Raw genomic sequence first — 17,610 nt, 5'->3', positions numbered from 1 at the left:
CAGGAGAACACGGCAGGGAGGTGTTAAAACCATTTCCCAGGGACATGAAAAAAGCAGGGTGAGGGGAGGGCAGCAGGGTGAACCTTGCAGCAGAAACTGGGACAGGTGGGTGTCACCCAGTGGGTGTCACAAGGGGAATTAAACAGTTAACAGGGCATGGAAGTTTTAGGAAAAAGAAACCTTCACCCACTTGTGGCTTGGCAGCCACAGAGGGTGTTTGTGCCAGACTTTGGGAATGCCTTGTGTAAGGCCAGGCCTTTTTGTGTAACTGGAGCCAGACAAAGCGTGGTTTCAGCCCGGGATGGAGCCAGGTCCAGGGATGTTTCAATGTCAACATTTCCTCCCTTTTTTCTCTCTCAGGAGGGTGGCTCCAATCTCAGATCCCTTCAGTGGTGCAGGGAGGAATCTCTGTTTCAGCTCAGGCCTGTGAAGTGCAGCCAAGAGGGAAGGAGGGGGCCGTGGATAAGGTGGGAGGGTGGAGGACAGGGATGGTGCTCCCCGTGTCCCTGAGTTATGAAAGTGGTGCAAGAGGTCCAGCCTGACTCCAGACAACACCAGGCTGGTCTGGCTGTGTCCTCTCCTTCCTTGGAGGGTCAGGGAAGGCTGGGTTGCTTCATCTGGACCTGCAGCAGCAACAGGGTTTGGTGAAGAAGCAGAAGTGGGAGACTGTGGGATTCAGAAACTCATGGGAAAAAAGGAAAAGCCGAGTGGGACATTTTGCCTTTTCCACTCAGGCCTGTTGCAGGCAGCCTGCTCTATCCCTCCCTTTCCCAAAGCACATCTGGCACAGCTGTTCTGGCAGGCTCCAAACAGCGGGACACAGCTCCTCAAGTCACTCCCATGGCAGATTGTGGGAAATAGATTTGTAGAGAATTTTTAGGGCTTAATAGAAGGCTGATAGAGTATGTATTTGTACATAAACTTTATAATAAGTGTTGATTTAAAAATGTTATAGAATAAGATAGATACTGTTGAGAGAGAAATGGATTTAGAAAAAAGTTTTAAAATATGGTTTTGTAAGACTAGATATTTTAGAGAATTAGAACTTTGAAAGATGTATTGAAGTAAGAAGTACGAGGAGTAGTTTTAGATGATTGACAGCAGATGACAGAGGCTGCCAAACTTACAGCTGGGATGGACAGAAGTAGCCCAAATCCACCATGTGTGGATGAAATACCAGGTGATCAAGGCTGTCTTCAAGGCCAGGTTGGAGGGAGCTTGGAGCTTGGAGACATTCCTGGGGGTTGGAATGAGATGGTCTTCAAGATCCCTTCCAAACCGAACCATTCCGTGATGCTGTGACATCCAACGCAGCAGCTGTGATCTGCACCAGGAGCCTCCTCGTTGATCTCAAGAGTTGAGGAGCTTGAGCTCTTTGGAGTTGGAACCCTGAGAGAATTTTAGGCTTTTTGTGGTGAAAGGCACTGACCCCCAAGAGAACTCTGCATTTGAACTGAGGCCGTGGAGAAGGTTTCCAAAACTGAATGATAGCACTGGGATTGTGGGTGTGTGGTTTGAATAGGAGTGTGTAATATCACAGGGTGGAAAACTGAGTTTAAGGTTTTAGAATATAGTAGTAAATATAAACAAGGTGGAGGTTTTAGGGTAGAGGCTAGTCCTTCTTCTTGCTTTATACATATTTTTATATTCTAAAACCTTAAACTCTTAAGTTTTACACCCTGTGATATTACACACTCCTATTCAAACCACACACCCACAATCCCAGTGCTATCATTCAGTTTTGGAAGTCTTCTCCCTTCTCCATGGCAGTGTTCTCTCAGGGGTCAGTGCCTGTCAGCACAGAAAATCTAAAATTCCCAGCAGGAACCAGGATTCCAACACTTTGGGTCTGCAGCCAACAGGGAACCAAAGCCATTTCGTCACATTCCTTCAGCCTCCAAGATCCTCAGGGATATTTCAGCCCCGTCAGCTTGGAGCGACATCAAACAGCACCACCACGCTTGGAGTCAACCTCCATGATTCACACCCCCAGCAGAATCCTGATGGAAAGGCCAGATCCAAATTCTGTCATCAAGCAGGGCACCAGCCCGGCCCCAGCGCCACCCAAGCCATGGGGCCACCAGCATGGCTTGGGCACACCCCAGCCTGGACAGCTCCCCTGGCATGGAGCTGCTGCGTGGAAGCCACTTGGATGTAACCACCCTGTTGGTGGAGGAAAAGGGAATTATGGATGTGAATCATCCTCCTCGGAGCCAGGTTTGTTGTTTGGTGGTAGCATCTCCGCAGCCAGGAATGGGAATTTTGGAGACCTGCAGGGGTCTGAGGAGAAAAGGGCGACGAAGAGGGTAGTGGGGAATAGGAACAAAAGAAGAAAAAAGAGAGGAAAAAATCCAGCATCCTCTTGGAATTTCCCAAAATTAATTAATTCCAGTCCCCCTCAAGAAGGGGGCCACTGGCTGCAACCATACTTGGGAAGAAATGAACCCTCTCGCTGACAAATCCCACATCTACCCTCGTTTTTGCGCTGGAAGTGGGAATTTCCCCTTGTCCAACTCCAACCATGCTGAGCCTGTTTCATAACACGAGGAGCCAACATGCAGGAGCTGAAATGGGATCATCCCCAGCACCACATGATCCCACAGGTCCCGACAAGCCCTGATGCCTCTTTGTAAATCTTGGCCTGTGAAAGGAACCTCAAACATGCCAGCACAAATATTTACAAAAAGATGACCAAAAATCATCGCCATAGAATATTTTGGCCAGGGTTAAGGAAGACAAGTAGGTGGCACCTGCTGTGGTTTTCTTCACAAGACCTCTGTGAGCACTGTGGGGGTTCTGTGTTTATTGTGTGTGTGTTTTTAAATAGGACTTTAAGATCCAGGGTGGTACAGGGAGCTGTCACTGAAACCTGCCAGGCTGGGTGTGACACAGCTGTGGTGGCATTTTGAGGACATCCCCAGGTGTCTGCTGCAGGGCCTCCAAGACAGCGTCAGTCTGCTGCATTTTGGGTCACCTTCCACCAGAATCAACATTTTCCATGTCTGCCCATTTTCACGTCCTTTGACTCATCTCTTCCATGATGGCTGTTCCAGGCATGGAAATGATCCTCTGCACTGGGTGAGAGCTGGGGATCAAATGAGATAAATAATTTCATTTTTATCTCTGGAAAATGTGGGATGAGCTGCACAGAAAATCTGTCTGCTCTTCATGGGATCACAGAATTGTTTGGATTGGAAGGGGACTTGATGATCATTGAATTCCAACTCCATGCCTTGGGCAGGGACACCTTCCATTATCCCAGGTTCTCCAAGTCCCCTCCAACCTGGCCTTGGACACTTCCAGGGATGGGGCAGCCACAGCTGCTCTGGGCAGCCTGTGCCAGGGCCTCACCACCCTCCCAGGGAAGAATTCCTTCCCAATATCCCATCTAAACCCACCCTTTTCCAGTTTTAATCCATTCCCCCTCACCCTATCACCATTCTTAATTTATTTTAACTTATCCGAGTCGGGTTTTTTTCCACAAGAAGATCCCAACTGAGAGCAGAAAAACTCAACGAGAGTGGAAAAACTCAACCCATGTGTGGAAAGATCCGGACGCTCCGGTTTCTCTCCTGCCCCACTCCCACTGCCACAGCATCAAAAGCCTGGTTGGGTGGTGAGAACGAGAGCTTGGGCTGGTCCTTGTTACGTCCAGAAACTTGTCACACCTTGTGTAATGGCCCTGCTGAAACCTCCCCAGCCACGGCCAGGGGCAGCAAGGCTGTCCCCAGGGAGAGCCCATGCTGGAGGAGGAGTTCCAGAGCCAGGAAAAATCCTGGCTGAAACCATCCCAACCCCACGGGTGTGGCCACCAGGGCACAGAAACAAACAGTCCTATCTGAGAACTCAATCTTGTCCTTGGCTGGAAGAGATGATGGGCATTTTCCCAGGAGGGTTGGCCAAAAAATCAAGGCTCCGTTGTTGTTTAGGTTTGGTTTTCTTTTTTAATTATCGTTATTTTGGGAAGGTAGGGAATGGTTTTGTCAGGGTGGGACAGAAGGAGGGGAAGCTCGGGTGCATCCCTGCACATTCCAGATGGCTTTGTCTTTTCCTCACCACCCCTGGGGTTTGGTGAGGGCAGCTCAAGTGCCAAAATCAAATCCATCGACTGGCAGAGGATCCCCTCCGAGCCCAGCGGACAAACAAGGGCTTGGAAACCTCATGGATGGCAGCCTGGGAGGGGCATGGGAATCAAAATCCACCCACATGATCCAGGGAACAACAGAAAGGTTCAAAATCCACCCTGGCTTTGCAGGCACCACCTGCTTGCCAAGGAAAGGGCATGGTAGGAACAACTCGCCCTGTGCCGATTGTGTCCCAGGTTTGACTCATTCCCAAATTATTAAGGTGTCAGGAAAAGCGTGGCCAGGTCATGAAGAGACTTTTAAATGCTTCAGCAAAGAATTCCAGAGCCTTAAAGTCAAGCTTGAGCTAAGAGAGGCATTCCCAAAGTCACAGGCTTGGGAGAGTGGTGGTTTTGGTTCCTCAGCCTCCCTCCAGCTTTGCTTTGCAGCCCAATTACTGCTCAAGGAGCAGGGGAAGAGGAAGGAAAGATGATTGCCAGTGGAGATGGAGGTCCATGAAAATTTCCAGAAACTTATCCTTTCATTTCTGGAACAACATTCTGGAATGCCATTTCTTGCCATCAGGCCCAGGTTTTGCTCCCTGACTGCCCACGTGGAAGAAAATCCACTTCCCTTCAAGCTGTAAGGGAGATGAGACGAAGGAAGTGCCAACAGAAACAAATTTGGGATTGGCTGAGCACCTGGGCGCCAAAAGCCTCCTGCCCTTGTTCCCTGGGAATGGCTTTCCCAGCAACATCCTGGGAATCTCCTTTCCTCCACAGCACCGAGCAGTTCCTGTGGTGGCACTTCCAGAGCCAAAATCCATCCATGACGTCCCCTCTGTCCTCACTGCCGCCTGGTCCTGATGGTGGGATCCTCCTGCCCACCCCGTCTGATCCATCTCATTCCCCTGGGGATCCACCCACCCCATCCAAGCAATCCTCAGGAATCCTCAGGAATTGCTTCCTTTGGGTTTCTCATCCACTCAGGGATCTTGGGCAGGTTCACAAAATTGATAATGAAGAAGAGCTGTGAATCAACTTCTACACCAGTGAATCAATCAAAAACTTGGCATTTTCCCACTGTCAACACTCCCGTGCCAAGAAACTCCTCCCAGTCCATGCCCAGGAGACGGATTTGGATGTTTTGGGGGTGGAAAGGGTGCCACAAGCACGCCGTGCCACGTGTCCTCGCAGCAGGGGGACATCCCCTGCCCTGTGCTGTTTATCTGCCTGGATGGAGCCTCTCCCTGTAGGATTTCACCTCGGGACCTTTCACGTGTTTGCTTCTTCCCATTCCTGCAGTGCCAAATTTAGGGTGGAGGATTTGGGGTGGTGGCATGATCCATGGGGACAATGATGGGACAGACTCCAACCCAGCTCCCTCTTGCTGCAACTGAAGAAGAACATTTTGGGAATGCCTGGGAGATGTGGAGCACCGCTCCCGCCAGTTCCCTTGGAAGCAGGACTGCATCCAGGGGAAGCTCTGTGTTTATGCCACCAAACCTTGGGGGATGGGGGTATTTTGGGGAATGAAATGTGGTTAAATGTAGAAAACCACCAAGCTCTGCTTCCTCTGAACCTGTCAGCCCCAGAGCAGGCAGCAAACCTTGGGAAGAGAGTCTGTCTGCAAATAATCCAACCCTGCAGCAAGGACCACGTGTCCAGGAAAAGCTTTGAATCATAAGCATAGGGAAAAGAAAAACATTTTTAAACTAAAAGTGGAGAGATTTAGATCAGATATTGGGAAGAAATTCTTCCCTATGAAGGTGGTGAGGCCCTGGAATGGAATTTCCAGAGAAGCTGTGCCTTCCCCATCCCTTGAAGGGTTCAAGGCCAGGTTGGATGGGGTCTGGAGCAGCCTGGGATAGTGGGAGGTGCCCATGGCAGGGGTTGGAATGGGATGAGTTTTAATGTCCCTTCCAATCCAAACTATTCTGGGATTCTCTGGGGTTTTTCTGCTGTGGGGAGGGGGTGAAGCACCAGCTCCCTTGCTCCCTGCAGACATCCAGCTGGGAGCTGGCTGAGAAACAGCCAAGACAGTTTCCCAATTTTCCAGGGTGGAGCTGACCCCTGAGCTCCTCCTTGCTGTCCTGTGTGCTGTGGCAGACCTGTGACAGTGCTGGGAGGGGGCAGCTGCTGGAGGGGGAAGCAGATCAATGGAGCTTTCCAAGGTTTTCTGAGGACACGGGGCTCTGCATCCCATCCTGATTCATTGAAAAAAATATGACTATTGATCTAGTACCAATATCCAACTGTGACGGACAAAAACTCTCTAACAGTTTAAAGTTAGAAAGTGTGTGTTTATTGTGTGTGGGATCGCTCCCAAATCCACACCGCAGCTTCCAGGTATTACAGAGTCCTTTTATCCATACAAATATTGAATACCCAAAATACAAATACATATTCATCATTTTGGTACATCCCATTCCTCGCTTCGTATGCTAATCATTCCAAAATCTATTCATCATGCGTAGTTTGTCCCTTGAAATGGGTCGGTGGTCCTTTTCATGGGGAGGGGACCCAAAATGAGGAAGTAAATGAAGTCTTCCTCGTTCTGACCTTTCTACCTTTTCAATGCAAATATGACAAATGAACTCTTGGTAGAACTCCCATTCCTTGTCTTCAATTGGTTTCAGAACAGAGGAGCCCACAATTGTCTTATGTTCCTAAAAGCTATTTATCAGTTTCTAGATTCTTCATTATAAACCCAGCTAACTAAACATTGTGCTGACAAGCAATCAATTATTAGTTAACTGCTAACTCCTTACTTCATCTAGGCCTACTCATTTGTTATTATTATTTTAATTAATTCTAGTAAGGCTTATTTCTAACTAAAATCTTAGCTCCTCTAAAATCTCTACATTCCTTAAAATTTACGTTTCAATCCTGGAACCCACCTCACTCCAGGAACCAAATCCTGGCCTCAGAGCTCCTGTTTTCACCATCAGGACCCTCCAAGGGGTTCTTTAACCCACCAGATCTGCTGGGCAACCTCAACCCATGTGAGACCTGTCACCCTGGTGACACCAAACCAGGCAGTGGCCAAGTGGCCAAGGCCCTGAGCGATGGCCACACCCTCATCTTCACCTCTGTGTTTGCACCGAGCTCCTTTTGTGACGGGGAGGAGGGCTGGGATGTCTTTCTGCAGGCCTGGCTCCTAAGAGAACTCCCAAAAAAAGCTTTCAAGCTTTCCAGTGAGTCAAGGAACAGAATTTCCAGAGGAGGGAGTGATGTGGGAACAGCTCCAGCGTTGGCCAGGACAGGTTGTGGGAAGGAGGAGTGTTCCCAGCAGCTGGAGCTGCAGGGACCTGTGAGAGGCTGTGGATGGACCCCTGACCCTCCTGATCCTGCTCTAAGATCATCCCTGGGTGAAACATTCCCAAGGGACCGAGATCCAAAGAGTCCTAAGGTCACCTGGAGTTGTTATCTCCACTTTTATCACGTGAATCAGACACCCCAAGGTTAAGCACAGGGAAGTGGTGGGAAAGCTTGGTTTGGAGTCCCACCTGGACCTCTCCCAAAAAACCTTGGAGAATTTTCTCCCTGCTCCACTCCCCTGGAATTGCTGAAGGAATCGGGTTGAATACAGGGTGAAAGCTCAGAGAAAAGCAGGGGAAAAAGGGGAATTTCAATTATTAGGCCAAGTGTTGCCCCCGTGTTTTGGCTGTGACCATTTCTGGAGGGAACCAATGGAATTTAGAGGGTCAGGAAGCAGCACAAGGAGTCACTGCAAAGAGGGAATGCATAGGAAAATCCAGAAAATTCATCCACAATGGGGCAAAGAGGCACAGCCCCATCCAATCTGATCCCCTCTTCTCTCCCTAAAACCTCATGGGTGCCAAGAAAATAAAGTTCCCTTCATGCTGCCAGGCCCATCCCGACAATTTTGGGGATTCCCAAGAGTGGGACAGAGGGTCACACCCCCTTCAAAGCTGCCCAAGTTCTCTCTGGATTAAAACCTTGCAGGGCTTTGGGGTTCAGATGGAAATTCCCCCTGTTCTAGCACAGGGTGCTCCAGAATTATCCTGGAGTGCAAAGCAAGGCACATCCCGGATTGCTGATGGCATGGGAGCAAGCAGACACTGGAGAATGACCAGGACCTGCTCGGTTGGAATCAGCAGGATGGACCTACAGCCTGGACAGATCCTTCCTGGGCTGCTTCCAACCCAGCTGGCTCATCCCTCACACGGCTGCTGGCTTTTTTCCCTGGAAATTGCTCCAGGATCAGCGGCTCTCCATGGGCTGGAGCATTCCCGTGGACAGGGGCAGCAGCTCCCTCTCGTGGGCTTCGTCTGGCTCTTCGTGCTGGAAAGCAGCCAGAATTTCCTAAAAAAGTGGGATTTTTATTGTTGTGTGTCGTCCCCTCCCCACCCTCCCATTCATTAGTGCCCCAGGCATGGAAATTTTATGGAAAAGTGCCAACTTTCATCAAATCCCACCTCGTAGGCAGGTGGGCTTTTTATAGTTTCACCACCATTTTTTTTTTAATTGGTTTTATTTTCCTCACTCAGTCTGGGATTCAAAACAACTCATTTAGGTGTGGAAAGGGTTGATCCTTTGGGTTCACTTGCCCAGGGACTCTGGAAAGATTTGGGGATCTCCATGGGGCCACTCAGGCGCTGTCCTGGCAGGGGGGAGTCATCCCAAAATCTTCAGTTTGTGGGGCAGACACAGACTGAGGCATCCAGCATTTGGATAAGTCCAGGACACGAATCCCCAGAAGTTATTTCAGTTTGGAATACTGGAAATCCGACATGTTTCATGACACCAAGAGTTTAAAAAATGGAGAATGAAAATTTTTAAAAACACTTTTTTGTTTGTTTGTTTCATTCCATCTTGACCCCAAACAGCTCCAGAGATTTCAGCTTCCAGCTTTTGGTTTGGAAAACTCCTGGTTTCCTAAAAAAGCTGGAGTTTCCCCCAAAACTGAATCTCCTGCAGCTTTTCCACCCAAACTCCCAGCAGAAAAGCGTCACAAGCTCAGAGATGTGTTTGTCCATCCCTGGCTGGGGACAGCCAGGTCACTTCTCCATATTCCCTGGTTTCTGTGACCCAGCCAGTCACTCCAGAATCCCAAAACCAAACGAGGACCTCACCCCCTTCCCGGAACCCTACAAAGATTTAGGAAACAGCTCTGGGGTTGCTGTGCCTCACAGAGGAGGTTTGGGGTTTTCCTGCCTGCCCCAACACTCATCTCATGGTGGGGGTGGCCGGGGGACCGTGGGGTGGCCACTGGTCACATGCCACTGTGGGAACTCAAAATGTCTCTCTGTCATTTTTGGAAGTTCCAGGCCTTGGTCAGAAGCATTTTAGACCCTGGCAGGCAGCTGAAAAACAGCTGTGATTTTGAGTTTGAGCCATGGAATGAATTACCAACTTTGGAGGTGGAACGAGCAGTCACAAAAGGTTAGATAGTATAGTAAAAGTAATTACAAAGTAGAGGGGAAATTTTTTTTAGTATTGTACAGGGGGGTTTAACACTTGTGCAGGGGGGTTTTCACTTTGTACATGGGGGTCAGAAGTTCTAAGATGGAGGAAAGTGATCCTGTTCTTCCTCCTTCTTCTTCCTTGCCTCCATGTTCTTGGTGATGTTGGCACTCACAGGTTGGTTTAGAGTAGAAAAGCACTTTCTAATATAGGTAGTAGGTATTGGGGGAAAACTATAAACATGTAATACATAATATTTCATATAAAAGATAGCAGCAGCCCTGAGTGGGGAAAGAGACAAAGAAGACAACAGAGAGGATGTCAGGGTGTGTGTGTGCCTCTGCCCAGGCCGCTGACCAAACAGCCGCAGCCCAAGAAGAAAATCTGTTAGATAACTCACAATAAACTGCCTTGAGACCGAACAGCAAGAGCCTGCGGAGTTTTTCTTTGGAAGCACGGGTTGGAGGAGGAATTTCTCCACCACATGAGACCCCAGAGCAAGGCCGGGGTTCTCACATGCCACCATCTGATGTCCCTTCTCTCATGGATCCCTGCCTTGGGAATTCCTCTCCCTCTTTTTTGAAGGTTTGATGGCTCTATCCCATTCCCCCCTCCCTCCCAGCACTCCTCATGCTCACCCACACACATGGATTGGCACGGGGATCAATTTATCCACGGGATTTGGCCGTTGGTGCCTCTGATAGCAGAGACGAAGGGTGACAACCGTCCTGGACCTGAAGGAACCACGTCACAACTCCATCCAGCACGTCCCTGAGGTATTTAAACTGATGATTATCCACAGCCAGGCATTTATCATTCCATTTGGAATTGTTGCTCCATCTCAATTCCACGTGATCCTGCCGGCTCCAGCCGCTGAAAGGGCTCTGTGTTTGCTCCGTGCTGCCTCTTTCAGTGCCATGCTCAGGGAATTCTTCCTCCAAAGAGCTTTTTCCATGCCTTGGAGGACAAAATCTCCCCCTTCCCTCTGGCCCTATGTGTATCAGTTTGGGTATTCCCTCCCCAAATTCCTGCAATAACTCCAGGATGAGCTTCTGGAGCATCTTCACCCCTGTCCAGGATTTTGGATGGGGTCAGAGAAGCTCAGGGCGGTCTGGAGCAAAGAGAAAAAGTTTTTTACAACCCTTTTTTGTTTAGGATCCTCCAAACACCTTCCCAATCCACGGGGTGGATGTTGCCTTGCACGACACAGCTCGGGGTAATTTTCTGGGCAGCCTCATCCGTGTGTTAATGACTCCCATCTCCCCGTGGTCCCGGCTGGCCCTAATTCCTGGCCAAAATTAGTGGCTGGGAATCACACCCTCCTCTCCTTCCTGCACATCTCAGATGTCTTGGAGAGGAGTAATTGCCACCAGGGATGATTGGCGTTACGGGAGGAGGGATTTCCATATCCTTGAGCTGCAGTGGGAATTGTAGGATCACGGAATGGTTTGGGTTGGAAGGGACCTTCAGGATCATCCAGTGCCACCCCTGCCATGGGAACACCTTCCACTATCCCAGGTTGCTCCAAGCCTCATCCAACCTGGCCTTGGACACTTTCAGGGATGGGGCAGCTTCTCTGGGAATTCCATTCCAGGGCCTCACCCCCTTCCCAATAAAGATTTTTTTTTTTTTTCCAATATCCCATCTAAACCTCCTCTCTTTTTCTTTCTTTTTAATGTTGTAAAAAAATAACCATTTATTCTTCAACCAGGCCCAGGATGATTTCTTTTCCCTTTCTATTACCCATGCATACAAGGAAGTTTTTCTGCAGCAAAGGCACAGCAAATCAAGAAAAAAAAAAAAAATCCAGCCAGTTTTGCTTTAAAGCAGAAAAAAAAAAATTCCAACTGTGTTTTCCTGCAGGCTGGGGGGGTCTCTGTCTCCACAACTGCAGGAAGAATAAATCCAACCCAATTAAATATTAATTATTAGAGTCTGTCCAACTGGGATTCCTCAGTGCTTTCAGAGAGCGGAAAAATTCTGGCACGCAGAAGAACCACACAAATCCATTTTTGTTGCTTTGTTTTGTTTTTATGAGGAAATATTGTGCGATGAGTAAATTAAGAGTTTTGGGTTGAGGGAATGGAGGGAGTTTGAATTGCTTTGGGGTGGGAAATAAAAATTCCTGAAGAGGGTTGGGAAGCGATCATGCTGTAAATAAGAGGAAAATGTTCCTTCACACAGTAGGAGGGGTGAAGGAAAGCAGAAGTTGATTAATAAAAGAGAGAGAGATCCCTGAGAATTCCCTGTTTTGGAGGATTTGGAAAGAAATCCTGCAGCCTGAGGCAGCCCTGCTCAGCATAGCTCAAAGCCCCTTTTGTCCCCGTTGTTTACCAGGCTTGGGTTGCAGGCACAACACAGAGTGTCATCCCTTGGCTGAGGAATGTTTTCCAGATTTGGGAGCTTTGACTGGAGCTAAAGCATTCCTATGATTTTTCCAGAAAAAAAAAAAAAAATCTCCAAAAATTGTTGTTTAGGAGAAAGGAGAGACACTCAGAGCACATCTGGCAATGAAAAACCTCTGTTGTCTTGTCATTGTTTATTTTTCCAGCCTCTTTTTACCCTAATTTCTCTGCAGCCTCTGGAAACATCACTATTAAATATTTGGCCTCTCTGGAATCTCTGTTTTCCCTGTAAACCTCCCCAGGTTTCCTCAGCAGCTCGACCCAAATGCTGCAAATGTTTTTCATGAGGGGAAATGAAGGAGGAGGCACCAATTTCTTCTCTCTGGTGCCCGGAACCTGAGGGAAGAACTGGAGATGTGCCAGGGAAGGTTTGGCTGGATTTTAGGAAAAGGTTCTTCATCCAGAGGGTCCTTGAGCACTGGAACTCCCCAGGGAAGTGGTTCCAGCACCAAGCCTGACAGAGTTCCTGAAGGGCTTGGAAAAAGCTCTCAGGCACAGGGTGGAATTTTTGGGGTTGTCCTGTGCAGGACCAGCAGCTGGACTTTGATGATCTTTGTGGATCCCATCCAACTCAGGATATTCCAGGAAAACCCTGCTGTTTTCCATCTGAGGAAAAGGTGAACAAATGGATTGCTGGGAGACACAATTCCAAGCGGTAGGAATTGTGAATCCAGGGAGCTGCTGGCCCTGGGTGAGGTTGTGTGGCTCCAACAACAGCAAAGCAACGTGAAGGAAGGGATTCCCAAGGATGCTGGAAGTGGAGGTGGGGACAGATATGCAGACAGGAGGGAGGGGTTGTTATTTTTGCCCAGAATTTTCCACTCTCCCAAAATAGGATAAAATTCCAGGAGAAACCCCTCTGGAGGTGCAGGAAGTGCAGAAGGAGCATCTCCCTCTCAAAGCTGCAGGACAAAGTGTGACGAGAGAGACGTTGAGGGGCTGGAATGTGTCCAGAGAGGGTCTGGAGCACCAGGACAGGCTGAGGGAGCTGGGAAAGGAGCTCAGCCTGGAGAGAAGGAGACTCAGGGGGGACCTTCTGGCTCCCCAAAACTCCCTGACAGGAGGGGACAGCTCCCACGAACAAGGGACAGGATGAGAGGAAAAGGCCTCAAGTTGCTCCAGGGAAGGTTCAGGTTGGACATCAGGAAGAATTTTTTCACAGAAAGATGAGTCAGGCATTGGGAGGAGCTGCCCAGGGAGGTGGTGGAGTCTCCATCCCTGGAGGCATGCAAGGAACTCCTGGATGTGGCACTCAGAGCTCTGGTGGAGATGCCAGAGCTGCAGAACTCAGGGATGAGAAGAAAATCAGAAGGTTGGGAGACACCACAGGACGAGACGATGTCCACAATACTTTATCTATTCCTCATGTTTGATGTCCACACCTTCCTGGGGGAATCTGGCCGAACTCTTCAGTCCTTCAGGGTCCATTTTGTCCCAGCAGCACCAGACAGGTGAAGGAGGACACGGAATGGGATGCCCTGGAACCTCATGGGCGAGCCAGCCGGGGCCCTGGGCACGCACTCAGGTTGCACAGGAAGCTCTGGCAGCAGTAGGAGGTGTAGGTGGCCAGGCCCAGGAGGAAGTTGTGGTGTGGGCAGGTGCTGGAGCACTTCTTGGTGATCCTCTTCCAAAGGGACAAAACGCCTGGCCCAGAGAAGGAAGAGAGTGGGAATAACAATGGGATTTGTTGAGTGATCTTTGTGCAGGATGGAGTTGGGTTGAGGATTCCCATTGTTCCCCCCACAGCCCCAGAGATCAACATGAGACCCATCCTGCTCCCACCACAGCCCAGGAATTGTTGGTGACCTCCTACACAAGGAATTCCACATCCATGATGGGCATTCCCAGCATGGATCCTCATATCAGGGCTCTTTTAGGTGTAGAATGACAATGTTCATTCCTGGATTTAAATCACATTTCCAGGCTTCTCTGCTTGAGGGAAATAATTCTGTTTCCCTCTATATCTGGCTTGGATCAGAAATGGCAGCAGGACCAGGGAAGGGATTTTTCCCCTTTCTTATCAGTGGGGAGGCCACACCTCAAACCTGGGTATCAGTTTTTGGGCCCTCATAGCAATGAAGAAATTGAGGAGCTGGAGCCTGTCCAGAGAAGGGAATGGAGCTGGGGAAGCAGCTGAGGGAGCTGGAGGGGCTCAGCCTGGAGAAAAGGAGGCTCAGGGGGGACCTTTTCACACCCTACAACTCCCTGAGGGTGCAGCAAGGTTGGGTTGGGGCTCTGCTCCCAGGGAACAAGGAATCAAGGTTCAAATTGATTTATTCTTCCCCTGAACAATCCTTCTTCTCCTCTCAATGTCCTGATTTTCAATGCAGGAACAGAACAGCTGAAGAGGAAAATCTCCATGTGTGATGGAGAGGAGAATTGCAAACCTTCAACCAGTCTGGGTTAGGAAGGGCTTCACCTCCAACTTGTGCTTCCCAGCCACTCCTGAGCCCATCACAAACCCAGCCCAGACCTCACATCGCATTCCTGAGTCCCCACCAGGGGATCCGGAGCCAGCACTTACCAATTCCTACGGAGGCCACGTTGGTGACACAGTACTCATCCTTGTCCGAACACTTCTCGGCCTTCAGGCAGCTCCAGTTGCTTTGTTCCCAGTTGCAGGTGTAGCAGTACAGGGAATTTGCTGCAGGAAGAGACACAAAGCAGGGAAGAGGGAGATGGAATCATCCTGGCTTGTGATGAGGCCAGGAGGACCAGGGCAGGGATTGTCCTTCTGTGCTGGGCGCTGCTGAGGCCACGCCTCAAATCCTGTGTCCAGTTTTGTCCCCTCATGACAATAAGGACGTTGAGGGGCCGGAGCGTGTCCAGGGAAGGGAACGGAGCTGGGGAAGGGTCTGGAGCACCAGGAGCAGGGAAAGGGGAGGGGAAAGGGGCTCAGCCTGGAGAAAAGGAGGCTCAGGGGGAACCCTGTGGCTCTGCACCAGTCCCTGACAGGAGGGAGCAGCCAGGTGGGTTCAGGATCTGTTCCCAAGGAACAAGGGACAGGACAAGAGGAAAAGACCTCAAACTACACCAGGAGAAGCTCAGGTTGGACATCAGGAAGAATTTTTTCACAGAAAGGGTGGTCAGGCACTGGAAGGGGCTGACCAGGGAGGTGGTGGAGTCCCTGTTCCTAGAGGTGTCCAAAGAATGCCTGGACATGGCACTCAGAGCTCTGGTGGAGATCAAAGGTTGGACTCGAGAATCCTGAAGGTCTTTTCCAACCTAAATGATTCTGGGATTCTTTGAAATGCCAGCAGCAAAAGTCATCCCCTACTTTTCATGGAATCCCAGATACACAAGGTGCAGGTCTGAGAAAAGCCATGGAGCTGAAAGACCCAATCCACTCTTCCCATGCCACATCCAGCCTGGCCTTGGACACATCCAGGGACGGGGCAGCCACAGCTTCTCTGAGAATCCTGTGCCAGGGCCTCACCTCCCTCACAGGGAAGAATTGTTTCCATATATCCAACCTAAATTTCCCCTCCTTCAACTTCATAAGCTGAGGGCACCAAGTTTGATGTGATGCTTGGAGCAGGGAAGGACAGGGACTCCTGGAGGAATGTCCCAAGGCCTGGGGTCACATTTTCTACTTGCTGGGGACTATTAAACTGCAGCCTAATTAGGCAGAAAGCACTGGCAGATGAAGAGGGTTAATTGGGACCTCCACAGCATAGAAAAGTCAGGCTCCCACGTCTTTTTCTTTGGGTGGAACATCAGTGCCCCCCCAAAAAAAATCCAGAACCTGGATTAAAGGACGAAGAAGATGAGGAGAAGGATTTTTTACTCTTTGCTGTGAGAATTCAGCTCTAAAACACATGCAGTGGATGCTTAATTTTTACTGCCTGGATAATCCAACGTGGATTAGGCCAGGCTTCATTTTGGCACTGAGGACAACCTCCCTGTCTCCCGGGCCTAGTTAACACTTGGAAATCTGTCACGATCGCTGTTCTGGTGAGTGAACAAAGCTAAATAGCAGAAAGGTATTCTTAGGACACAGTGAGCCAGAAATAACTATTCCAAGGAATTCTTTTTCTGCACCAGACATGTGGCACAATTCCAAGTACTGGCAAAGCCTGTCCCACTCTCCAAAATGAGGAAAAGCTTTATTCTCTCTGCTCTACAGAGGATATAGGGCCGTATTCCTTAAAGAAGGCTCTGATTTAATTTACCATCTCTCCATGAAATAAAATGCACCATCTATAACACAATTACTATGCAAATACCCAGGACCATTAACCCATTCAGCCCACATCCCAACTTCTGCCTAATTCCCTAACTTTGTCCCAAAATCTCTGAAGTCAGCAAGCTGTGGGCTTTTGGAGATGGGTAGAAACAGCCGCACAAGGCCAGATGTTGGAGGTGTGGCCCTCATGGACCAGGAACAAAGAGCATTGTGCTGTCTTCATCAAAATTTAGGAACAACCACAGCCTTGCACCACCCCAACAGGAAAACGCCCTGGAGAGTTTCTCAAAGGTAGACCAGTGGGATCTTCCTCCTTTCTTCTGTCATTTCCATAAAAATCCAGCAGGACAGGGAAACTTCCAGTCAAAAAATAAACTTTCCACACACCCAGACTGATAAAAACCCCCAAAACAAGCATTGTGTCCTTCACCTGCGCCATTCCAAGAGCTGAGGAGCCCTCTTCCATGATTTCTCTCCCTGGATATGAGGCATTCCTACCTTTAAAACACTCAGCTATACTTTATCTAGGAGCAAACCTCACCTTGAGTTGCAAATAGGATCAAAGCCAGCACCGCAAGGAGGTAGAACTTCATCTTCTCCGGTCGTTCCGCAGCCCAGGAAAAACACCCTCACCTGGGGACAGGATATAAATCTTCCCTGCCTTTGGACGGAGTGATGAGGAAGCCAATGATTTGGAAAGAGTGGGCAGGGATCATGGATTAGATGAGAGGCCAGGAATGCTCATGGGTTGTTTTCTCACCTCAGCATTGCCTTCAGGCTGGGCTGGTGATTCCAGGGAGCAGTGAAAGCACTCTGGGAATTCACACCATTTATTTGGATTAATCCTTTAATTCATCTCTGGTCAGGCCAGCAGTGCTGTTGATATCTGGGTGGGGGTTTTGTTCTGATCATCGCCTCTGTGGCCAGGTTATTTCCTTTTCTCCAAGGAAAATGGAACAAGTGGTATAAATTAATGGAATTGTCTGTGTGGATTTCCCAGCCAAGTCCATTTCCAGGGTTAGACCTGGAGAACTCCCAACTTCTACAGTCAGGGTAAACCAAGCTGGATATTCATGGGGACAGGAAATGCATAACTTGGTTACCTACAAAGTCTTAAATCATAAAATCATTGAATGGTTTGGTTTGGAATGGACTTTAAAGACCATCTCATCCCAACCCCCTGCAGGGACAGGGACACCTTGCAGGTACCTCCAACCTGGCTTTGAGCACTTCCAGCAAGGGTCAAAAATATCTTTGTCCCCTTTTCCATGGACCATCCAATTCAAATCCCAGCTCAATACCAATCAGACAAAAACATTCTGAGCCTTTACAATTTCCCTGCATGAAAGGGGTGGAGCTGGAGCTGATAACTTCATCCCTTCTGCGGCTTCCATCTGACTGCCTGTCCCACTTGTGCTTCCAAGGAAAGAGTTATCAGGATGTCTAGTGCTGGGCATCAGCAGACACCTCCATGAATCACCGAGCCACCAGGGAGCAGAGAGGGTGAAGCAGGAGGAGCCCCTTGG

The 17,610-nt window shown here is 49.2% G+C and overlaps 1 protein-coding gene across 1 annotated transcript; it reads right to left on the bottom strand.

The window, feature by feature from the left end:
* Positions 1-13,384: 13,384 nt before the first annotated feature.
* LOC144245946 (lymphocyte antigen 6E-like) lies at positions 13,385-16,677 on the bottom strand. Its single transcript, XM_077781561.1, has 3 exons — positions 16,626-16,677; positions 14,423-14,542; positions 13,385-13,542 (listed from the first exon to the last, which is right to left on the bottom strand). Exons 1-3 carry the CDS (start codon positions 16,675-16,677, stop codon positions 13,385-13,387), a joined length of 330 nt encoding a protein of 109 aa, XP_077637687.1.
* Between the last annotated feature and the right edge of the window lie 933 nt (positions 16,678-17,610).

Source organism: Lonchura striata, chromosome 1 (genome assembly GCF_046129695.1).
Source record: "Lonchura striata isolate bLonStr1 chromosome 1, bLonStr1.mat, whole genome shotgun sequence".
In the NCBI taxonomy this organism is placed as follows: domain Eukaryota; kingdom Metazoa; phylum Chordata; class Aves; order Passeriformes; family Estrildidae; genus Lonchura; species Lonchura striata.
The sequence above is the reverse complement of the archived record's forward strand: the minus strand, read 5'-3'. Positions and strand labels throughout refer to the sequence as shown.

Excerpts from the sequence above, each read along its gene's own strand:
- LOC144245946 (XM_077781561.1), bottom strand. The coding sequence starts at position 16,677 with ATGAAGTTCTACCTCCTTGCGGTGCTGGCTTTGATCCTATTTGCAACT. Across the intron at positions 14,543-16,625 it reads GATCCTATTTGCAACTCAAG|CAAATTCCCTGTACTGCTAC; the intron begins GTGAGGTTTGCT and ends CTCTTCCTGCAG. Across the intron at positions 13,543-14,422 it reads CGTGGCCTCCGTAGGAATTG|GCGTTTTGTCCCTTTGGAAG; the intron begins GTAAGTGCTGGC and ends TCTCTGGGCCAG.